The 15,951-nt window shown below is 52.3% G+C and overlaps 6 protein-coding genes across 6 annotated transcripts; 2 read left to right on the top strand and 4 right to left on the bottom strand.

Annotated features, from left to right (window-relative positions):
- Nucleotides 1-170: 170 nt before the first annotated feature.
- On the bottom strand, nucleotides 171-1,652 carry SCP_1304050 (Golgi to ER traffic protein; the record flags this gene model as incomplete). The annotated part of the gene is made up of 6 exons (XM_027763700.1): nucleotides 171-344; nucleotides 539-845; nucleotides 906-1,050; nucleotides 1,105-1,181; nucleotides 1,240-1,315; nucleotides 1,379-1,652. 6 exons carry the CDS (start codon nucleotides 1,650-1,652, stop codon nucleotides 171-173), a joined length of 1,053 nt encoding a protein of 350 aa, XP_027619501.1.
- A 2,145-nt stretch (nucleotides 1,653-3,797) lies between these two features.
- On the top strand, nucleotides 3,798-4,671 carry SCP_1304040 (hypothetical protein; the record flags this gene model as incomplete). Its single annotated transcript, XM_027763699.1, has 2 exons — nucleotides 3,798-4,532; nucleotides 4,588-4,671. The coding sequence occupies 2 exons, from the start codon at nucleotides 3,798-3,800 to the stop codon at nucleotides 4,669-4,671; spliced, it is 819 nt and encodes a 272-aa protein (XP_027619500.1).
- Nucleotides 4,672-5,808: 1,137 nt separating this feature from the next.
- Nucleotides 5,809-7,651, bottom strand: SCP_1304030 (Efflux pump azaL; the record flags this gene model as incomplete). The annotated part of the gene is made up of 8 exons (XM_027763698.1): nucleotides 5,809-6,068; nucleotides 6,127-6,613; nucleotides 6,674-6,830; nucleotides 6,884-6,959; nucleotides 7,012-7,070; nucleotides 7,132-7,292; nucleotides 7,341-7,406; nucleotides 7,463-7,651. 8 exons carry the CDS (start codon nucleotides 7,649-7,651, stop codon nucleotides 5,809-5,811), a joined length of 1,455 nt encoding a protein of 484 aa, XP_027619499.1.
- Nucleotides 7,652-9,327: 1,676 nt separating this feature from the next.
- SCP_1304020 (hypothetical protein) lies at nucleotides 9,328-10,632 on the bottom strand (the record flags this gene model as incomplete). The annotated part of the gene is made up of 3 exons (XM_027763697.1): nucleotides 9,328-10,080; nucleotides 10,137-10,496; nucleotides 10,561-10,632. 3 exons carry the CDS (start codon nucleotides 10,630-10,632, stop codon nucleotides 9,328-9,330), a joined length of 1,185 nt encoding a protein of 394 aa, XP_027619498.1.
- A 1,436-nt stretch (nucleotides 10,633-12,068) lies between these two features.
- Nucleotides 12,069-13,578, bottom strand: SCP_1304010 (hypothetical protein; the record flags this gene model as incomplete). Its single annotated transcript, XM_027763696.1, has 3 exons — nucleotides 12,069-13,088; nucleotides 13,146-13,507; nucleotides 13,566-13,578. 3 exons carry the CDS (start codon nucleotides 13,576-13,578, stop codon nucleotides 12,069-12,071), a joined length of 1,395 nt encoding a protein of 464 aa, XP_027619497.1.
- Nucleotides 13,579-15,151: 1,573 nt separating this feature from the next.
- SCP_1304000 (hypothetical protein) lies at nucleotides 15,152-15,675 on the top strand (the record flags this gene model as incomplete). Its single annotated transcript, XM_027763695.1, has 2 exons — nucleotides 15,152-15,235; nucleotides 15,289-15,675. The coding sequence occupies 2 exons, from the start codon at nucleotides 15,152-15,154 to the stop codon at nucleotides 15,673-15,675; spliced, it is 471 nt and encodes a 156-aa protein (XP_027619496.1).
- Nucleotides 15,676-15,951: the final 276 nt, after the last annotated feature.

Raw genomic sequence — 15,951 nt, 5'->3', positions numbered from 1 at the left:
GTCCACCACGAGCTCTATTTCTCCTGAAATTTATCTGGAACATGGGTAGAAACAGACCGATTTGCACGGTTTGCAATCGGTTCAGTACAACCTTCATTCACTTCCGAACACAGGAAAACGTAGAAAAGTGTTGTAACAATACACGGGGCCTGAGAAGTACCGCTTGGCAACTAGTCCAATCCTGGGGAGCTGCTCGGCGGCAGGGGGGAAAGTACCCGTCGGGCAGGCGCTGAACTAGATGCGCTGCCGCCGAGCATAGCAGAGAGCATGTCTGCCATGGGATTCGCTGGCTGTGTCCGTGGTGGAGGGATAGCGAAGTAGAGCTCCGCTAGGTCGATTAAGGTCTGTAGGAAATGAAGAGGCAATTAGTCAAAGTCTGCAGAGATCTCCAAGGATAGACTGTGCAGAGAATGCCGAACGGAAACGCTATCTACATGAATCTCCAGTACCAAGAATTGGAGCGTGTACAATATCACAACGCGGCAGCGCGGCGCAAGATGGACACAGCCGTAAAATCACAAGTTAGCCGGAAACTGACCTTCCTCACTCCCCTGACAGCCAGCAGTCCACTTTTACTCTGATACGTCCCGCACAGCCGCACCCAGGCCTCCCGCATCGCTTTGTTCTGATCCCCTTGTGCTCTTTGGCAAGTTCGTACAGCCAATTGCGAAAAGTTCATGACGGAATCTGTCGTATACACGATATCGTCTATAGTGCCCTCCTTGCTCACAGAGATAGGTCTCGGCTGCAGCGAGGAAAGAAGTGACGGCTTAATTGTCGTAATTTGCGATACGAATTCGGTGATGAACGTGCGTGCTGCAAGGATGTTCCCATTTTGCAGATAACTATATGCGCGTGAAACATAAGCATACACCAGCTCAATCTATGTAGAGAGAGTAACTGACGGTATTATTCCGTGTAGAGCAAATGCTCCGGGTGTCGCGCCTGTTGTTGCTGAAGCCCACTCAGCAAACATATGAGCAAGGAGTCGCGCGCTGTCTCGCTTCCCTGCAGCTAGAAGATGTGGCTCCGCAGCATCAAATGCACCCTCTGCGGACGTGAAACATTAGCGCCCAAACTATTCGAGAGACAGAGGTGTGCAACCTTTGTACAGCAGCTCGCCGACATAGTGATGCAAGTCAGGATCGCCGGCGGGATATAGGCCATGCTTGGCTGACCATCTTTGACCGATTGTAAATACAAATGCGGAACTGGACATGCGTACAGCAGCTCACTCACGCAACAGCCTTGTCGATCGTCGTCTTTCGCCATGCACCCTCGGAACCCGTGAGCGCAATCAACTGTGTCAAGCGTCCTGTTGACGCACATAAGTTTGGTCATCTATACTGACTCAACTTAGCATCACAAACGGACGTACCCCGGCTCTCCTCATTGACCTCCTCGCCATTGCTATCATACACCTCCAGCAGGAAGCTTGCCAAATCAGTGCCGCTGCCCTGCTGGCCCACCTTCAACAGCTCTCTCGCGGACTGAAAGAGGACGTCTATGGTGGTATCATATTGCCCTGACTTGGAATACCGCGAGGCGAATGTGCGTGCTTTCTGATGCGCCTCGTATGGTTGTCCCGCAGCGATTAGCGGCAGGATTGCGTTGAGCGCTCTTGATGATGAGGCAGCGGATGCAGGTGCCATGTTCGTCCGATTCCTGAATTCTGATCTCGAGTGGAATTCAAGCAGAATTAACCAGAAGAGCAAAGTACTAAGTTTACGCAGGTACGCGTCCGACTCGGTCACGGTAGATCTGTAACAGCGGAATTCGTGACGTCAACACGTGTCTCGCACTCAACTCTGTCACGATTAGAAGTCACGCCACGCGGCGGCCCGGGCCTTCCTCCGCCAGATTGACAGTCCTGTCACGCTGGTCACGCGCAGAATTACAGTCCATTTACGGTCTCTCCTGCCTAATCCGTCCACGCGCGTCGCGCGAGCGCGAGTCCCCGGCCAGCCTCGCTGAGTGGATGAAAAAATGCGAGAGAACATGCGCATGCCGCACGCGAAGGCTGGTGAACCGCGATGCAGTAGATAAGGCTCCGGCAGGGCAGTGTGAGTGTAGAGAAATATATATACGCAGTAAACTAGGTACAGAATAAATTAATGGGATCATGAACTAAACATATGGGCGGCACCACTGGCAGGAGGTAGCGCTGGGGCTTGATGGGGACTCGGAGCTCGCCGAGGGGACGTAAATTTGAGGACTGTAAATCTGTCGGTCAGCCGCGCGTTCGTGGGGGGCCGCGGCGCGGTTCCCCGCGAGATTCAGCCCCCACTCCAGCTTGCTTCGGGTCGCCAGATTTACAGTCCTGACGGGCGCGTTTACAGTCCAGCGGGGCGCTTGTGGGGCCTCCCCCTTTGGGCGACGCCAGGGCACCTGTCTGTTCTCCCTGACCCTCCCTACTGAACGCGCCCCTCCTTCCTGGCCCTCCCTGGCCCGGAAAAAGGGCGGATATATTTGATGTGCGCACCGCGCGCCCTCCCGCCGCGGTTTTCGCCTGCTCCTCCCGCGCCGCTCCCTCTCACGCCCCCCTCGCGCCCCGCCCTTCGTGTCGCGGCCTCCGGTTCACGGGGTCCTTCTCGGCGCCGTTCGGCAGGTTCGGCTCGCGCGTGACGCTTCGAGGCTTAGACGCCGGTGGACTGTCAATTTGGCGGTAATCAGCCTTTCTTCTTGAATGAAGTTCGTCTACTCTTGTCGCTGCAGATATCATGATGGCGCTGACATTGGGGAAGGGAAGACAAGGTCCTGGCGAAGCGGGAAAGCACCCTCTGGTTGTGGAGGTAGTCCTCCCACCAATTCGCAAGCGGCGTCGTATGCAAGCTCAGCAGCCTGCCATCAAACACCCAAGTTCACCGGGATTGATGGACGTTCCTCTTGATATCTTGTTCGAGGCTAGTGGAAACATCGTAGGGACTGCACTACTGAATAACCATGTCATTTTACAGATATTCTGCCTTCTATTCCCGGAAGATCTGTTGAATTTGATTCTCACCAATAAACCCTTCAGGGATGTCCTCATAGATCGCAGCATGGACACAGTCTGGAAAGAAGTTCGCAAAGGCTACGAGAACCTGGCTGCTTGTCCACCGTACTTGCGTGAACATCACTATACCGACCTGATCTTTGGGCACCATTGTCAGAAATGTGGTGCAACTGGTCCTGAGGTCAGACCCATTTTGGAGTTCAGCGCTCGCTATTGTGGAAGTTGTAAGCTTAATACGACTCCGCTATGATTCAGTGCAGTATGTCGCCCTGTGTGTACCACTTCAAAGACGAGGTATGTCCTGATTACATGTATGAACATGGGATTCAACTTTTGCCGAAGAGCCTGTCAGAACCTACCACGTTCCTGAAGTCAAACGTATGAAGAAGCTGTGGCAGCAAATGCGGACTCCGGCTGAGCAGGAAGCGCTGACCTCAGCCCGGACCGCTTTCATTGACCAGCACCTGGATGTAAGTTCCAACTTGAGCTTCGTTTTGATTCCCTCCGATTCATATGTACGCGCCAGTATGTCGCCGTGTGCTAGATGTTCATCACAGAGCGGGAGATCATATATTACGCGCAACATCAACGGCTGAAGAATGATAGGGTTGAGACAATCTGCCAACGTCTTTCTCTCCTTGGTTTTGGTGGTGAGATAGCATACGTGGGACCCCTTATGAATGCAATACGTCCTTTCCCGCCGGTGGACGTGGCTGAAATATTTAGCGATGCAGGTATGCTCCTTTCGCCGTGCACTTTAATCTTCACTCATGATCAACGAATGGATAAAGATTAGGACGAAATGAAGCCCAAGCTCGTTGCATTCATGACCAAACGGCAAGAACGTAGACTCAAGTGGGAGCGCATCGGAACAGTGAAAAGCAGACTCGCACTGCTGAGTGCCTCGCTGGAGAAAGCGGGAACATCACTCAAAGCAAATGATGCATTCCCTCACGCAGTCGATCTCACTTCATTTATTGAGATTCGCACCATCGTCGAGCTGCCTAGCTCCATACATATCACAGACGAAGCATTCGATCAAATCCTACCTGACCTCATTTCGCGCTGGCAAATAGATGTCATGGCACGCTTAAAGACCAAGTTTACGGATATCGTATCGATATCTGGCTGCCCGGAGCCCCTGGAGTTCTTGAACTTTGCTAAAACGGCATTTGAATGCTCGTCATGCCGACGCATGCTGTTCTGGCCCATGGTGGCATCACACTATCGCCTGCCCAAGAACGCCGAAAACGGAGACCGATACGCCAATCTTCCTTCGTTGTCTCATTCCTTTATTCCTTCTGTTGACACACCTGTCTTCGATGCCGCCGTGCAGGGCGAGTTTGGCAACCGAAAGCAACGGACGCGTGCACCAATTCGCCCTTGCAGTGAACAAGCCGTGTATGTTATCGAGGCATGTGAGATGGATGCGGGCACGGCTACCATAGCCCAGATGGATGAGCTGGATGCCAGGGTATCGTGCAGACTCTGCAGCGTGCCGGGAGAATCGAAGCTCGTGATGACCTGGCGTGCAGCCGTAGGTGTTGTCCTCGCTTTAACGACCTCATCCTATTATGACCGATTCTATGCAGATTTCCCATTCCTTGACCGCGCATCACTTCCCCCCCGCTATCTCAGAATCTGTGGGACCGAGTTACCGCTACAACAGAAGATAGAGTGAAGATCCTGGAAAAGGCGCGCAAGAAGAAGTCGCTCGCTGAGTACGACAATACCAATTTTGCACGTTGTACCCTCTGCACGTACGGAAGTGACATTAGGGACTTAGGGCGGGTCCGCAGAGCCCGTGTCCAAGCCCATCTCTCTCGTGTGTTGAGTATTCGTCTTGCATAGCAAGTCGCATGTTGCTGACCCGCTTACGGTAGTCATCGCACCAAAGACCCGAATGCGATCCAAATGGAGAGAGACGCACCGCTGTTCGTACCGCTTCCCGTACATTTGTACAACGACGGGATGGTTCTGGTTGTCGACGCAGACCCCCAGTTATCGGCCCTGTTCAGAGATCAACGTGCTTGTTACGTTACAGGCCACGATTGATCTTCCTCGAATATGGCATTGTTTAGTTGCAGTTATGCCAGTGCGGCGCATTTCGTACAAGTTCATATCTCGGGCACCTCAGCTTCTGCGTATGTAGGAATATGTGCTGTTCAGCAGTTCACTTCAGGTATTGACAGTCAAGTTTTTTAATGTATTAACCGGATAGTATGTTACTAAGTTGCTCCGAAAACCCCTGCGCAGAACGAGTTTTGGTGAGACTAGCCGTTGCGTATCAGTAACAGGTCAATGCGACTGCCGTTCATAATGAATACACCTTATACTACTGTGTCCTTGGCACAGACATAGCACAACTGTCGAAGAGATTGACCTGGGATCAAGTTACTTGAGTTCAATCCAAACGTTGAATGGGCAAGCAAGCTCCCAACGCCTCATTTTCTTTTATTTTCCTTTTATTTCCACGCAACTCTGATGTCGCCGTCAAGCGATATGCTTGAGAACGACTACCCACCACTCCCATCCCCACGCATTGTCCAGATGGAAAAGCTACTGAATATCAAGAGTTGTAGGGACACATTTGAAATTTACAACATAGAATGTAACAGCTACAACGTCCGCGTACGAACTCCAAAGAGATGCAGTCTATGTATACAGATGTAGATGAAGCGAAGATCGTGCGAGTCGTCTGCCAGGGATAACGCCCACACGTCGGTTTTGTCTTGCAAGAACAGAGTCATCAGGGCACAAGAAAGACTGATAAAACTGAACGCGCTTACATGAGTCGCTCAGGAGTGGATAATTTATTGCGATTCGTCGTGCTTCCATGGATGGCGGGGCAGGGGCAGACTCACGAGGAAGAGCAGACATGCCAACAGTATCAGGATCCCGTAGACTGCAAATCCTCCTAGCCAGTTGCGTTCTAGCGAGACTGCAAACAGCGACGTAGCCGACGCAGGACCGATGGTGCGCACGATGGAGGCAACAAGCTGCCCGATCCCATTCGTCGCACCAAGTGAACGTTTATTTGGGGCGGATGACGTCACGAACATGAAGACACAGCCTAGCGAGTTTCTCAGTATGCCAACACCATCGAGTCTCGCTGAAAGTCCATTACTTACCGTAGGTCATGTCCATGACCACGGATATCGCCAGCTGGAGAGCAACCACACACCAGATAAGGGGCGTCGTGCCCCGCGTTCTGGCCAGGAGGTTGATTACAGGGAAGATCGCAAAAATTGGCACGAAAGATGCCATGCCTGTCATCAGCACACGTTTTGGACCCCACCGATGTACAACCCTGGAAAAGAAGAGTGCCTGGAAGCTTCCATTCATCAGGCCAAAGGCACCAAGGATCAAGCCAATGGCGGCCGGGTTAAGACCAAGACCGCCATATTCTATGGGCGTGGAGAAGAATAACGGCTGAATTGCACGATATGCGATATCGAGGAGAGCCAGACAGCCATAATTTGCCACGGACAGAAGGACGGGCCGCACCATCAATGACCGCAGTGTCGCCGGTTTGGTGAAGGCCTCCAGCTGAACACAGTCCGTATCTTCCCTAGACACCGAAGCCCCAGTATTCTTCTGGGAAGGCGTATGGACAGTCTGACGGACCAATCATGTCAAACCATTGAGCTCAAACAACAATATACGATGTGCACAAACCTCTTTCAAGAAGATCACCGCGATAATAAAGATAAACGTAGTAAAAGCAGCCGAAGTGGCGCAAGGTAAGAAATAGGGATACTTGATCCAAAAGGGGCCAGAGAAGACACCTGGCCAGCGATCATGAGGCTTCGCCAGCGTTCCTCCAATGAATGGGCTGCAGAAAATTTCAGCATGAAGACTTCCGTCAGTGTCATAGGGAAGACCAACCCTACAGTTGCTCCGACAGACCATACTACTGGCATCAGAGAAAAGCCTTGGGCCATGTTGGTAGAATCCGTCAGTTCTGTAAGAATAGTAAGTAACATTACGGCCGGATGAGAAGATATTAAGCCTACCTCCCATCATGCTCTTGATGACACCGACGTTGCCATTGAGCATGCCTACTAAACATCGACTTCGGTCGAGTAAGATATCGGTCAGAACATGGATAACCGTGTAAATGGATAGAGACACACCTGACGACGAGGGTCCAGTATGTTTTGGAAAGGCCAAAACATATCATAGAGAGACAGAGTCCGCCAGTCCCTGTCAGAAGGACTGGTTTGCGGCCAATGTGGTCTGAAACTTGCGACCACTGGAGCACGAACATCGCCTCGGTAGCGAAAAATATGGACTCCTATCCCGCCATTTGTAGGGAAGCAAGAAAATGCTTGAAAAGACTCACAATTAACCCTGCGTAATATCCAACCTTCTTCTCATCGCCACCCGTTATATCGAGCTCGCTGACGAGCTACGGGTACAACATTCGTCAGATTCGATTAACCGTTATCGACGCAAATGGCTCACCTGGTTGATGAATGGATATATACATTGAGACGTTATGGGTTCCGCGAGTTGCAGCAACAAAAGAATGAAGATCTGCAACTTGGGCAGCGGCGTCACCGCTTGCTCAGGAACCTTTCCCTCCGCTCGCGACTGAGAGAGCAACGCAGTCTCCTCGTCCGGCTCCTGTCCATCATCCCTCGCAGGATGCATTGTCAGTTTAACGGCTAGGAAGAAAAAGCTGACAGGAGAGAGGATAGCTGGTGATAAAACTGGCGTCGCGCTTTATCATGGTTATCCACAGAGCTGAGAATTCGAAGATTCTTCGCGCAATCGACTCATCCGGAGTGGCGCTCCAGTGGCCCGGCTCCGTATCTGCTTCCGGCGTTGACGATCTCAAACACGTCTTCTAACAGTCATGATGGAGGTAAGAATCCCGTCAATATACGTATGCAGAGGACTGGCTATGCGGCTGATCATGATGTGGTTATGGCCAGTAGAAGGAACTGTCGCAGTCCACGGTAAGCTTGCATCTTCTACCGGAGACATGCCAAAATATAGCGCCTTCGCCCGGATAGTTTACAGCCTCAGGCGAGCCATTGACTCCATGCGCACTAATATTACCCGGATGCTGACAGCCGCTGTCCATCGATTTCCCTCGATATCGCAACTTGTCCCAACGGTCATGATGCGCTACTTCTGCCAGGATAGCGTTCGACATTTTCGAGATGGACAATGCACCGAAGGCGTCAGACTTTCAGAGCCAGCTCAATTCGCCGACGGTGAGTAACATGCTTTCCCGATTACACCCAACTCTGTTTGACGCAATCATCGCCGGCAATTCACCCTATCTCGGAGCGTCATGTTCAACACTGTCTAGTACCAACTTGCGGCATTTGAGATGGGAGAAGATTGTCTCTTACGTGCAAACGACGTTGACTCATGAGCTGGCACCTCCGAAGCGCTTCGACACCTTCCCGACTCCAAGATGTTGCATACTCATCTGCCAGTCTTGCCGGTGCCCACCAGTCACACTTCGTCTCTTATTCTATACTCCCCCCGATGTCGATGATTTTGCAGGTATTTGGAGCTGGGCGCGGTTGTTCGTCGGCATTTATTCATGGTCGTAGATCACAGGTCACGCTGCAGGATGGTAGCGCTGGTCGTCTGGCAAAGGGCACTCTCAAAATTTGGCCTGATTGGTCTAGTGGACAATGTCCGTACATGGACAAAGCTCAGTAGTCAAGCTATCGCAAGTAAAGAGCTCCGCTATTCAAGGGTGCAGACATTTTTTTCGATCCTGACTAGTGCATTGTGTTCGCAATCAATACGGTAGGAACGGGAGACTATCACTGCAGAAGGTGATCCCGTGATATCATCTGGTTCTTCATGCCTCCGGAATTACCTCAACGACTTCACGGCCCATCGATCGACTGAAGCGGTTTTCGCGGCTGGACGCCTCCATTCTACTTCATGAGTTCCGAACGATGGTGCCTCTTATCCAAGTAACTCTGCGCTGCTGCGCCAGTCAGGCGCGTCCACTAACAGGCAGCCTTAGGAAAGTAAGTCAGCATTCTGTGTATGATTGTGGGTTTTCACAAGGCCAAGTTTTGACGAAGCTTGCAGATACAGATGACACCCCGGTGATTGACCTTCAAGCATGCTGGAACTTTCAGTGGGTTCTCCCACTGGAATGAAAGTGAGCTCCTTCCTAGTTCACGGATCATTTGGAATTATTTCACTTTCAATCATAGCGCATGCATGAAGACCATATGTCATAGGTATATATCGCAAGACGTGGAACCGCACACTCAAGGAAACAGGTTCGCCTGCAATGGTCCGCACTGGTGGTAGCTGCCACTATCTACTTTCACTTGGGGCCCAGTGCCTCAGTTCCTGCGAGAGAGCAAATATCTGAGTCCCCCACGAAGGCCCTTGCCTTCTTTCTTCGTGGGGCTGTCATGCGTCGAATCGCGGAAGCTGTACTTGTACGGGACGCCCTCCCCTGCGGACTCCCTGGCCAGACCCATGCGCAGCTCCGCTAAGCCGCTGGCCGACCACCCCGTGTGCATGTCTAACGTCGAGAAACGAGGAGGCTGCGGCGCTGTCAATGTACGCAAGGCGTCTGGCGTAGGCCGTGGGAGATCGAGCGACCGCGACACTCTATCGTCTACGGCCGGAAGAGGGGGTCCGTGCCCGGTAAACTTTGGCGCTTCGCATATTCTGGGCGGAGACATGTTGTTGCGAATCGCGGTGTACAGCGGCCGACGCGGATGACCGAGAGGGACGTCCATTTCTGTGTGGCGCGGCTGCGACGCACTCGATAGTGCATCCACCTTCCCCGAGGGGACAGGGAAGCGCATACTTCTCCCTTGTCTGTGAGGTGCTGTGGATTCGGAGATTGTAGCACGTCTGCGCAGAGAACCGGAAGATCTCTGGTGTAAGACAAGTCTTCCAGGTTTGTGTCGTAGCGTCCGATGCGACGGAGTCGACGACGTCGGCGGGCTTGGAGGAATGTGAACGACCTCAATTGATGCATCGCCGTCCTCGAGTTCAGCAGAAGGCATTGGAGACGTCGCAGGTGACACAGGATCCTTCTGCAGTTGCATGAGGTGCAGTGCAACTGACTGAAGTCCTTCGTCCTGAAAGAGGACAGAGTAGATGAGAAACGGAGAGGCTAAATCACTTGTAACCATACCACAGAGGCCTGCGCCACAACATCTGTCGCCGAATATATCGCAGCGTGACGGTGCCTTTTGCGGCGTTCCCCAGGACCTGTAACCAATTTCGATGTGCATGGTGCAGTAAACCGGCTTTCGCGCAGAGCTGCACAAGAATGCCTCTCTATCCTTTTCAGCTGTGCCTTCTGCGCGTTACTGAGCAAAGATGGGGAGCTGACGCGTCTGCGTACTCCGCGATAGAGTGGTTCTTCACAAGCACACAAGCACCATGGACAAATGATACCAAATGCGTTTGCGAAGCGACATTCCTGGCACTCGAAGAGCGGGCGGTTCTCAAGTCTGAGTCTGAAGCAGGGCAGCGAGTCCCATTCCCGTAACTTTAACAAAAGCAATTCAGGATCTATCAGCATGCGCCTTCGAAATGGGGAATGAAGTGCTCACCCGTCTGGTTTTTCGATGTTCTCTCCACAGTACACGAGGAGAACACGTCTCGATTTGAGAATGGGCGTACATCTAGGCAATCGTGAATCGTGGGGGTCGTATCAGCAGCGTTATGGGTTCGTCAAAGGTCGTAAAGAGGCGTAGGCGCATATACGCCTAGGGGTGGCGCGACACGACTGACCGCTCTTATATGTACGTACGTGCAAAGTAAGGAAGAAGGAAACAAGCCGCGATTGCAACGCCGACCAACGCTTTTAACTAAAGTGAAACGCGGTCGCAAACGAGGCCTCGGGCAGACGCAGAATGGCAGAGATCCAAGGGTGAGATTACACCCCACATGTGCCAGACCGTACGGCTGCACCGAGGCAGCCCGCAGTCCGTGACATTGCATAGAACTTTAAGCCATGCAGCAATGTATAGTAGACAATGAGATTAATATCAACCCTAGGCCTGTCTGCAGGCGTGCTCGCAGCTCCGCAGCGAAAGATGTCACACGGCCACAACGTTCTCGATCGCAGGTGCAAACGAATTTGCGAAACTGCGCGATCGTCGCTTTGACAGTCGCTACTAGAGTCAAGCTAGTTGTCTAGCTAACAGTTGTTATGATTGAACAATACGACCCGGATATTTCCTTTTCAGCCCTGCAATAATAGAGGAGACAGAGCAAAGCTTTAGCCTAGCGCGCAAGAAACTCATATGCATCCATATCCATCTTGCATGACTGAGGCAGCTCAACGAATAAAATAATTGTATTTCCAACGGAAGCGATCCAAGAACCACGCACTTGGTCCCCCCATTCATTTGGACCACACAGTGATTCAAACGTTCATGGAAACTCCCACAAGCGTACTTGCACGAACCGTCCATGTAAAACCTCATGCTGGAGATCGAAGCGCCCCAATCGTCATCCTGAGACCAGCCTAAGTGTAGCCATTCAATTCAGGAGCATCGAGAGACAGAGGAACACGACTTATCGTATTGCGCAGATGCCTCGGGGTGGATTGGTAGACCAATCAGCTCTTACCATGACTGTAGACAAAGAACAACAGTGCGAAGGGTACGAATGCGGTACCACAGAATTAATATGGGTCCATGAACCCTTCTCGAAGCGATGAAACTGAAGTGCCACAAGCGGATCGCGCTCCAGTTGGACGAGATATACGAGATGACCGGCTTCTGAAGATTACCGTTCAGAAAAACATCCGGTAAAACAATACTTGCCAATGAAACCAAAATGACATCTGACTGTAAGAGCTCACCGAAGAAACCATTTCTGGTGAGGACAAAAGGTGATGCGATTTATATTATATGCAAAATGCCCATGTGCGAACGACGAGAGATGCCACACAACGAGACAGGATGGGACGCACAAGACACGAAAGCAGCAAGAAGAGTCAACAGAGCATGCAAGAAGAGTCAATGCAATAAAACACTGGAAAGCAATTGTAAGCTGGGGCCGGGAGTAAGGAAAAACAGCAGAAACACTGACAGCACCAGCCCACACCCTTCTAAACGAAGGCAGCTATCGCCCCTCGCTCTTCGTCCATCTTCCATACACCATCGACGCAAATGCTCACATGCACGTGCCCACAACCCGCCACAGGGCACACCCACGAATGCTCAGCCTCAATAGCAGGCTTATGTGCCCGACGAGCCCTGCCCTTGCCTTTCCCCTTCGCGTGCGCGGGAGTTGCAGGGTGCTGACGACGACGTGGAAGTATACGCGCCAATCGTCCCGGTGGATGACGAGCTGATTCCGAAGCAGCGCCAGTAGTACCGACTTTCAACGACGCTGGTGGGCGACGCGATCGCAAGCGCGAGCGTATTGAATTTTCCGCAACTTCGAGCTCGGGCACCGCCGGCATCGACGATAGGTCCGATATCCCGGTAGCTTTGCCTTTACCCTTCCTATCCTGAACCAACGGTTCCATCGGCGCAGCATCTTCGGGTTCCGCTTTGGCCTTGCCTTTACTCTCTACCTCCTCCCCGACGAGTTCTTGGGTGGCAGGGTGCATCAGCTCCTCGATGCATTTGCCATCCACAATGTGGCCACACCGCAATACCCATATCCGTCCCATCTTTCTCTGGTCCTCGGTTAACGCACCGCGAACGAGTGGGTCAAGACACTGGGCGCAGACGAGTGTTGTCTCGACAGCAGTCGTGCTTGAGCTCGTGCTTGCACTGCCTGTGGTTGCACCTGAACTGGATACTGCTTCGTCATCGTCAAGAACAATCACTGTCGGTGAAGATGCACCAGATGAGGACAGCATCTCGGCAGGCGCAAAGTCAAACGTAAATCCAGGCATTGGCTTGTCGGGGTGCGTGTAGGTAGGCTTGTAATACTTGGGTTCGTCAAGACCACCGGTGCGCCCACTACGCAATGGGTAGTCTGCTCCGGCCCAGTCGAAGAATCCATCGTCTATACTCTGCACAGGCAGAAAGTCATCGTAAGGTATAATTGTGTTGTCTGCCCATGGCGCACGCGTCCGCCGAGCCCGGCCCTGTGACGGGCTTCGAGGAGGCTCCTCCTGTGATCCTGTGGCGGTGAATTGACGGAAGATGTCCAAAAAGGAGAAACGGCTTGCCCGTTCCGGCATAGCTCTCCGTCGCTCCTCCTGACTATTCGCCTCGGCGACAGCATCTCGGTTCAAAGCAATGAGCGCCCCGCCGAGGCCCATGACGGGTTGGTGGTGCGAACGTGCAGCAGCAGGTGGAGCGTGAACGGGAGGTGTATGGTGTCGATGAGGGAGATGGTCAAAGAGGGATTCAAAAGGCAAGGGCTCAGGATTTGCAGCAATAACTGGAGGAAGTCCACCATGGTGCCGCCTGCTCAGGTGAGCCGGGAAGGAACCTTGGCCAGCGAGGTGCCGTGGGACAGGAGGTACAGGCGGACGAGATGATCGTTGTGCAGGGGGTGGTGGTGGGGAAACAAGGCGACTGCGGCCAGCTGGAGTGGCAAGAATTTTTGAGCAGAACCATGGTGTGACACATAGGGTCTGGCGTACCTGTAGGCGCCATGCTAGAGGATAACTGATCATCGTCACTGTCGACTACTATAATTTCGAACTGATTTGGGATGCTACGGCTAGAACCCCGGGATATTCGTCGTCGCTGTGAGCGTCTGAAACCGGAAAACGATACCTCCTGACCCTCGTGAGTATCGATACGCGGTAATAGTGAGAAGGAGGCGATGTCGCCATCATCCAATAAATCGACATCGATGATTTCTGGTGATCGCGGACGACGTTGAGGAATAACAGACACAGAATCAACTGCGGCCATGGTTGGTAGAAAGTCTGGCTGTCGTCGTGCTCGCCGCTGTGGCCGTCGTGGTCGACAGACAAGGTTGGACCCAGGCGCGGAGGCTGACATTCTCACACACCACGTGATGGAAGCCAAACAGAGCACCACAACATGCGCGTATAAAATTTGCTCTCTGCCCATGAACACGCCCTTCATCCTCTTTTGATATGCCTTGTCTACGATGTAGTAGGGATGGTAAAACGTGAGTGGCTTATTCTCGCCACATCTTAAGGATGACTTTATTCTCTTCCCCGTCTTACACGACCATGCCGAGGAAAAGAGCGGTCTGTTCGCAACAGACCCGCGTTCTACGGGGCGCACAGTGTACTTGCCAGTGCCATTTCGCCTGAACCTATATCTTATGTCTTGTCTGTTGTAACATTCACTGACAACTGTTCTCAGGTGGTCCGCATTGTCATGAGGAAAAATTGGTGAGTTTTTTGTTTCATTTCCGCGTTGGAGGTCGCTGCCTTCTGGACGATGAATGTTCCGTACGTTCGCAGTTTTCACCCTAGCCCCCTTCCTTGCTGGAAGTACTCCCCCAATGCTGAACGTCTACATTCCCCCTCCATACCGTGTGGAACCCACTATCATGCGGTCGAGTGTGGGCCGCCCGTGTGGCGCGCTGGGCGCAAGGTGGGTGGTCGGGGCGGTGAGGGTCGCAAGTACCTTCCTTTGGATGTCTGATCTCTTACTTCTGCTTTATCGATGTGAATCTTTACTCATGGTCTTTATCCCAGTGTAACGTTGGACTCCAAGTATGTGTAGCTCGACGAACGTACTGTAGTATGTAGTGAATTATGTAGTGAATTTATTCTCGTTGAGAATGTGTTCTCATTGGCAATGCTGCAATTGATTTGATGCAGACGTATCGGCGCGCTTGATGGTCATGCGTCAGTTTGAGCGGCACCCAGAGTATGTATGACTCAGGAACCGTCCGACGGATTCCGCGCGGAGGCAGTACGTACTTCTTGAAGTACCGGCTGAAGGCGCGGTGTACCTCGGCACTAGCACATGGCGGTTACCTGCGGAATGGCAATGGAACCATCCAGTGGCGGTGCCGCAGCGGTGACATACGTGGGGACTCAGTACTCAAGGCTTTTACCGGAGTTTCTGCTGTGCCGCCTTGCGTCCATTGGGCACTGGCCTACAACACCGCTCCCTGTCAGCCACACTAGGTGCTAGCGCCGAGCCAAGTACAAATTGACTGAGGCATCGAGACGGTGGCCTGTAAACAAGCCGAAAATCTGGCATTGGTTGAACCTCACATTTACCGGTACTACACATCATGCCTCGAACTGCATCACCGTCAATCGTCACCTACCGTTTGCACAAAAAGATGGTGTACGTTTCACCAGCGGAAAGCTATGAGGTTTGTCTTATTTCAGGGTACTTTTCCGTATAAATCCTTACAAGGACATGCAGGAAGCCGTAGATTTTGCAAAGGCTGTCTTCGCAGACGAGCTTAGCGGCATAGATCGCACCCGCGTCGTATTCTCCATCAACGTTGCAGTGCAGCACACCCCTCGTACTGTCCAAATTGGACCGATGGCATGGAACGCAGTGATTTCAACACTCGTGGAGTACGAAATCATCGACGTCTCAGTACAGTCAAGTGTGTGCCACGTCGGATACACAGACGACACGCCTCCTCCTTACGTGGACACGCACCCAAAACATTCCTGGTCGCTATCACCCCTTCCCCCTTGTCGCCCTCATACTCCGATATCACCGGCTCGAAGTCCAAGTCCTGGCAAGGGGACACGGAATTGGTTCGAGAGGCATTTTCAACCCTTACCCTTCCAAGTATAACACGGTGGAGACAATATCGGACTCATTTACTTGTAGCATATAGCACACATCTGTAATCCACATGCATCGACTTTAGTATTACCCAACCAATGGACAGCCTGAGCTTCATATCTCGTATTGCACTCCCAGCCCTTCCCAGGTCGTTGCTGTGAATTCTCAACTCCGAAGTGCGCTTCGTGCATCTTAGCGCGCCGACGACAAGTTCCGTTTTCCCCTCGCCAGTACGCAGCGTTGAGCGCAAATCAGATATCATCCAATCATCACTGCCAAGTTGAA

This window comes from Sparassis crispa (assembly GCF_003851025.1).
Source record: "Sparassis crispa DNA, contig_000012F, whole genome shotgun sequence".
Lineage (NCBI taxonomy): Eukaryota > Fungi > Basidiomycota > Agaricomycetes > Polyporales > Sparassidaceae > Sparassis > Sparassis crispa.
Note: the sequence above shows the minus strand (reverse complement) of the source record. Positions and strands in the feature narration are given on the sequence as shown.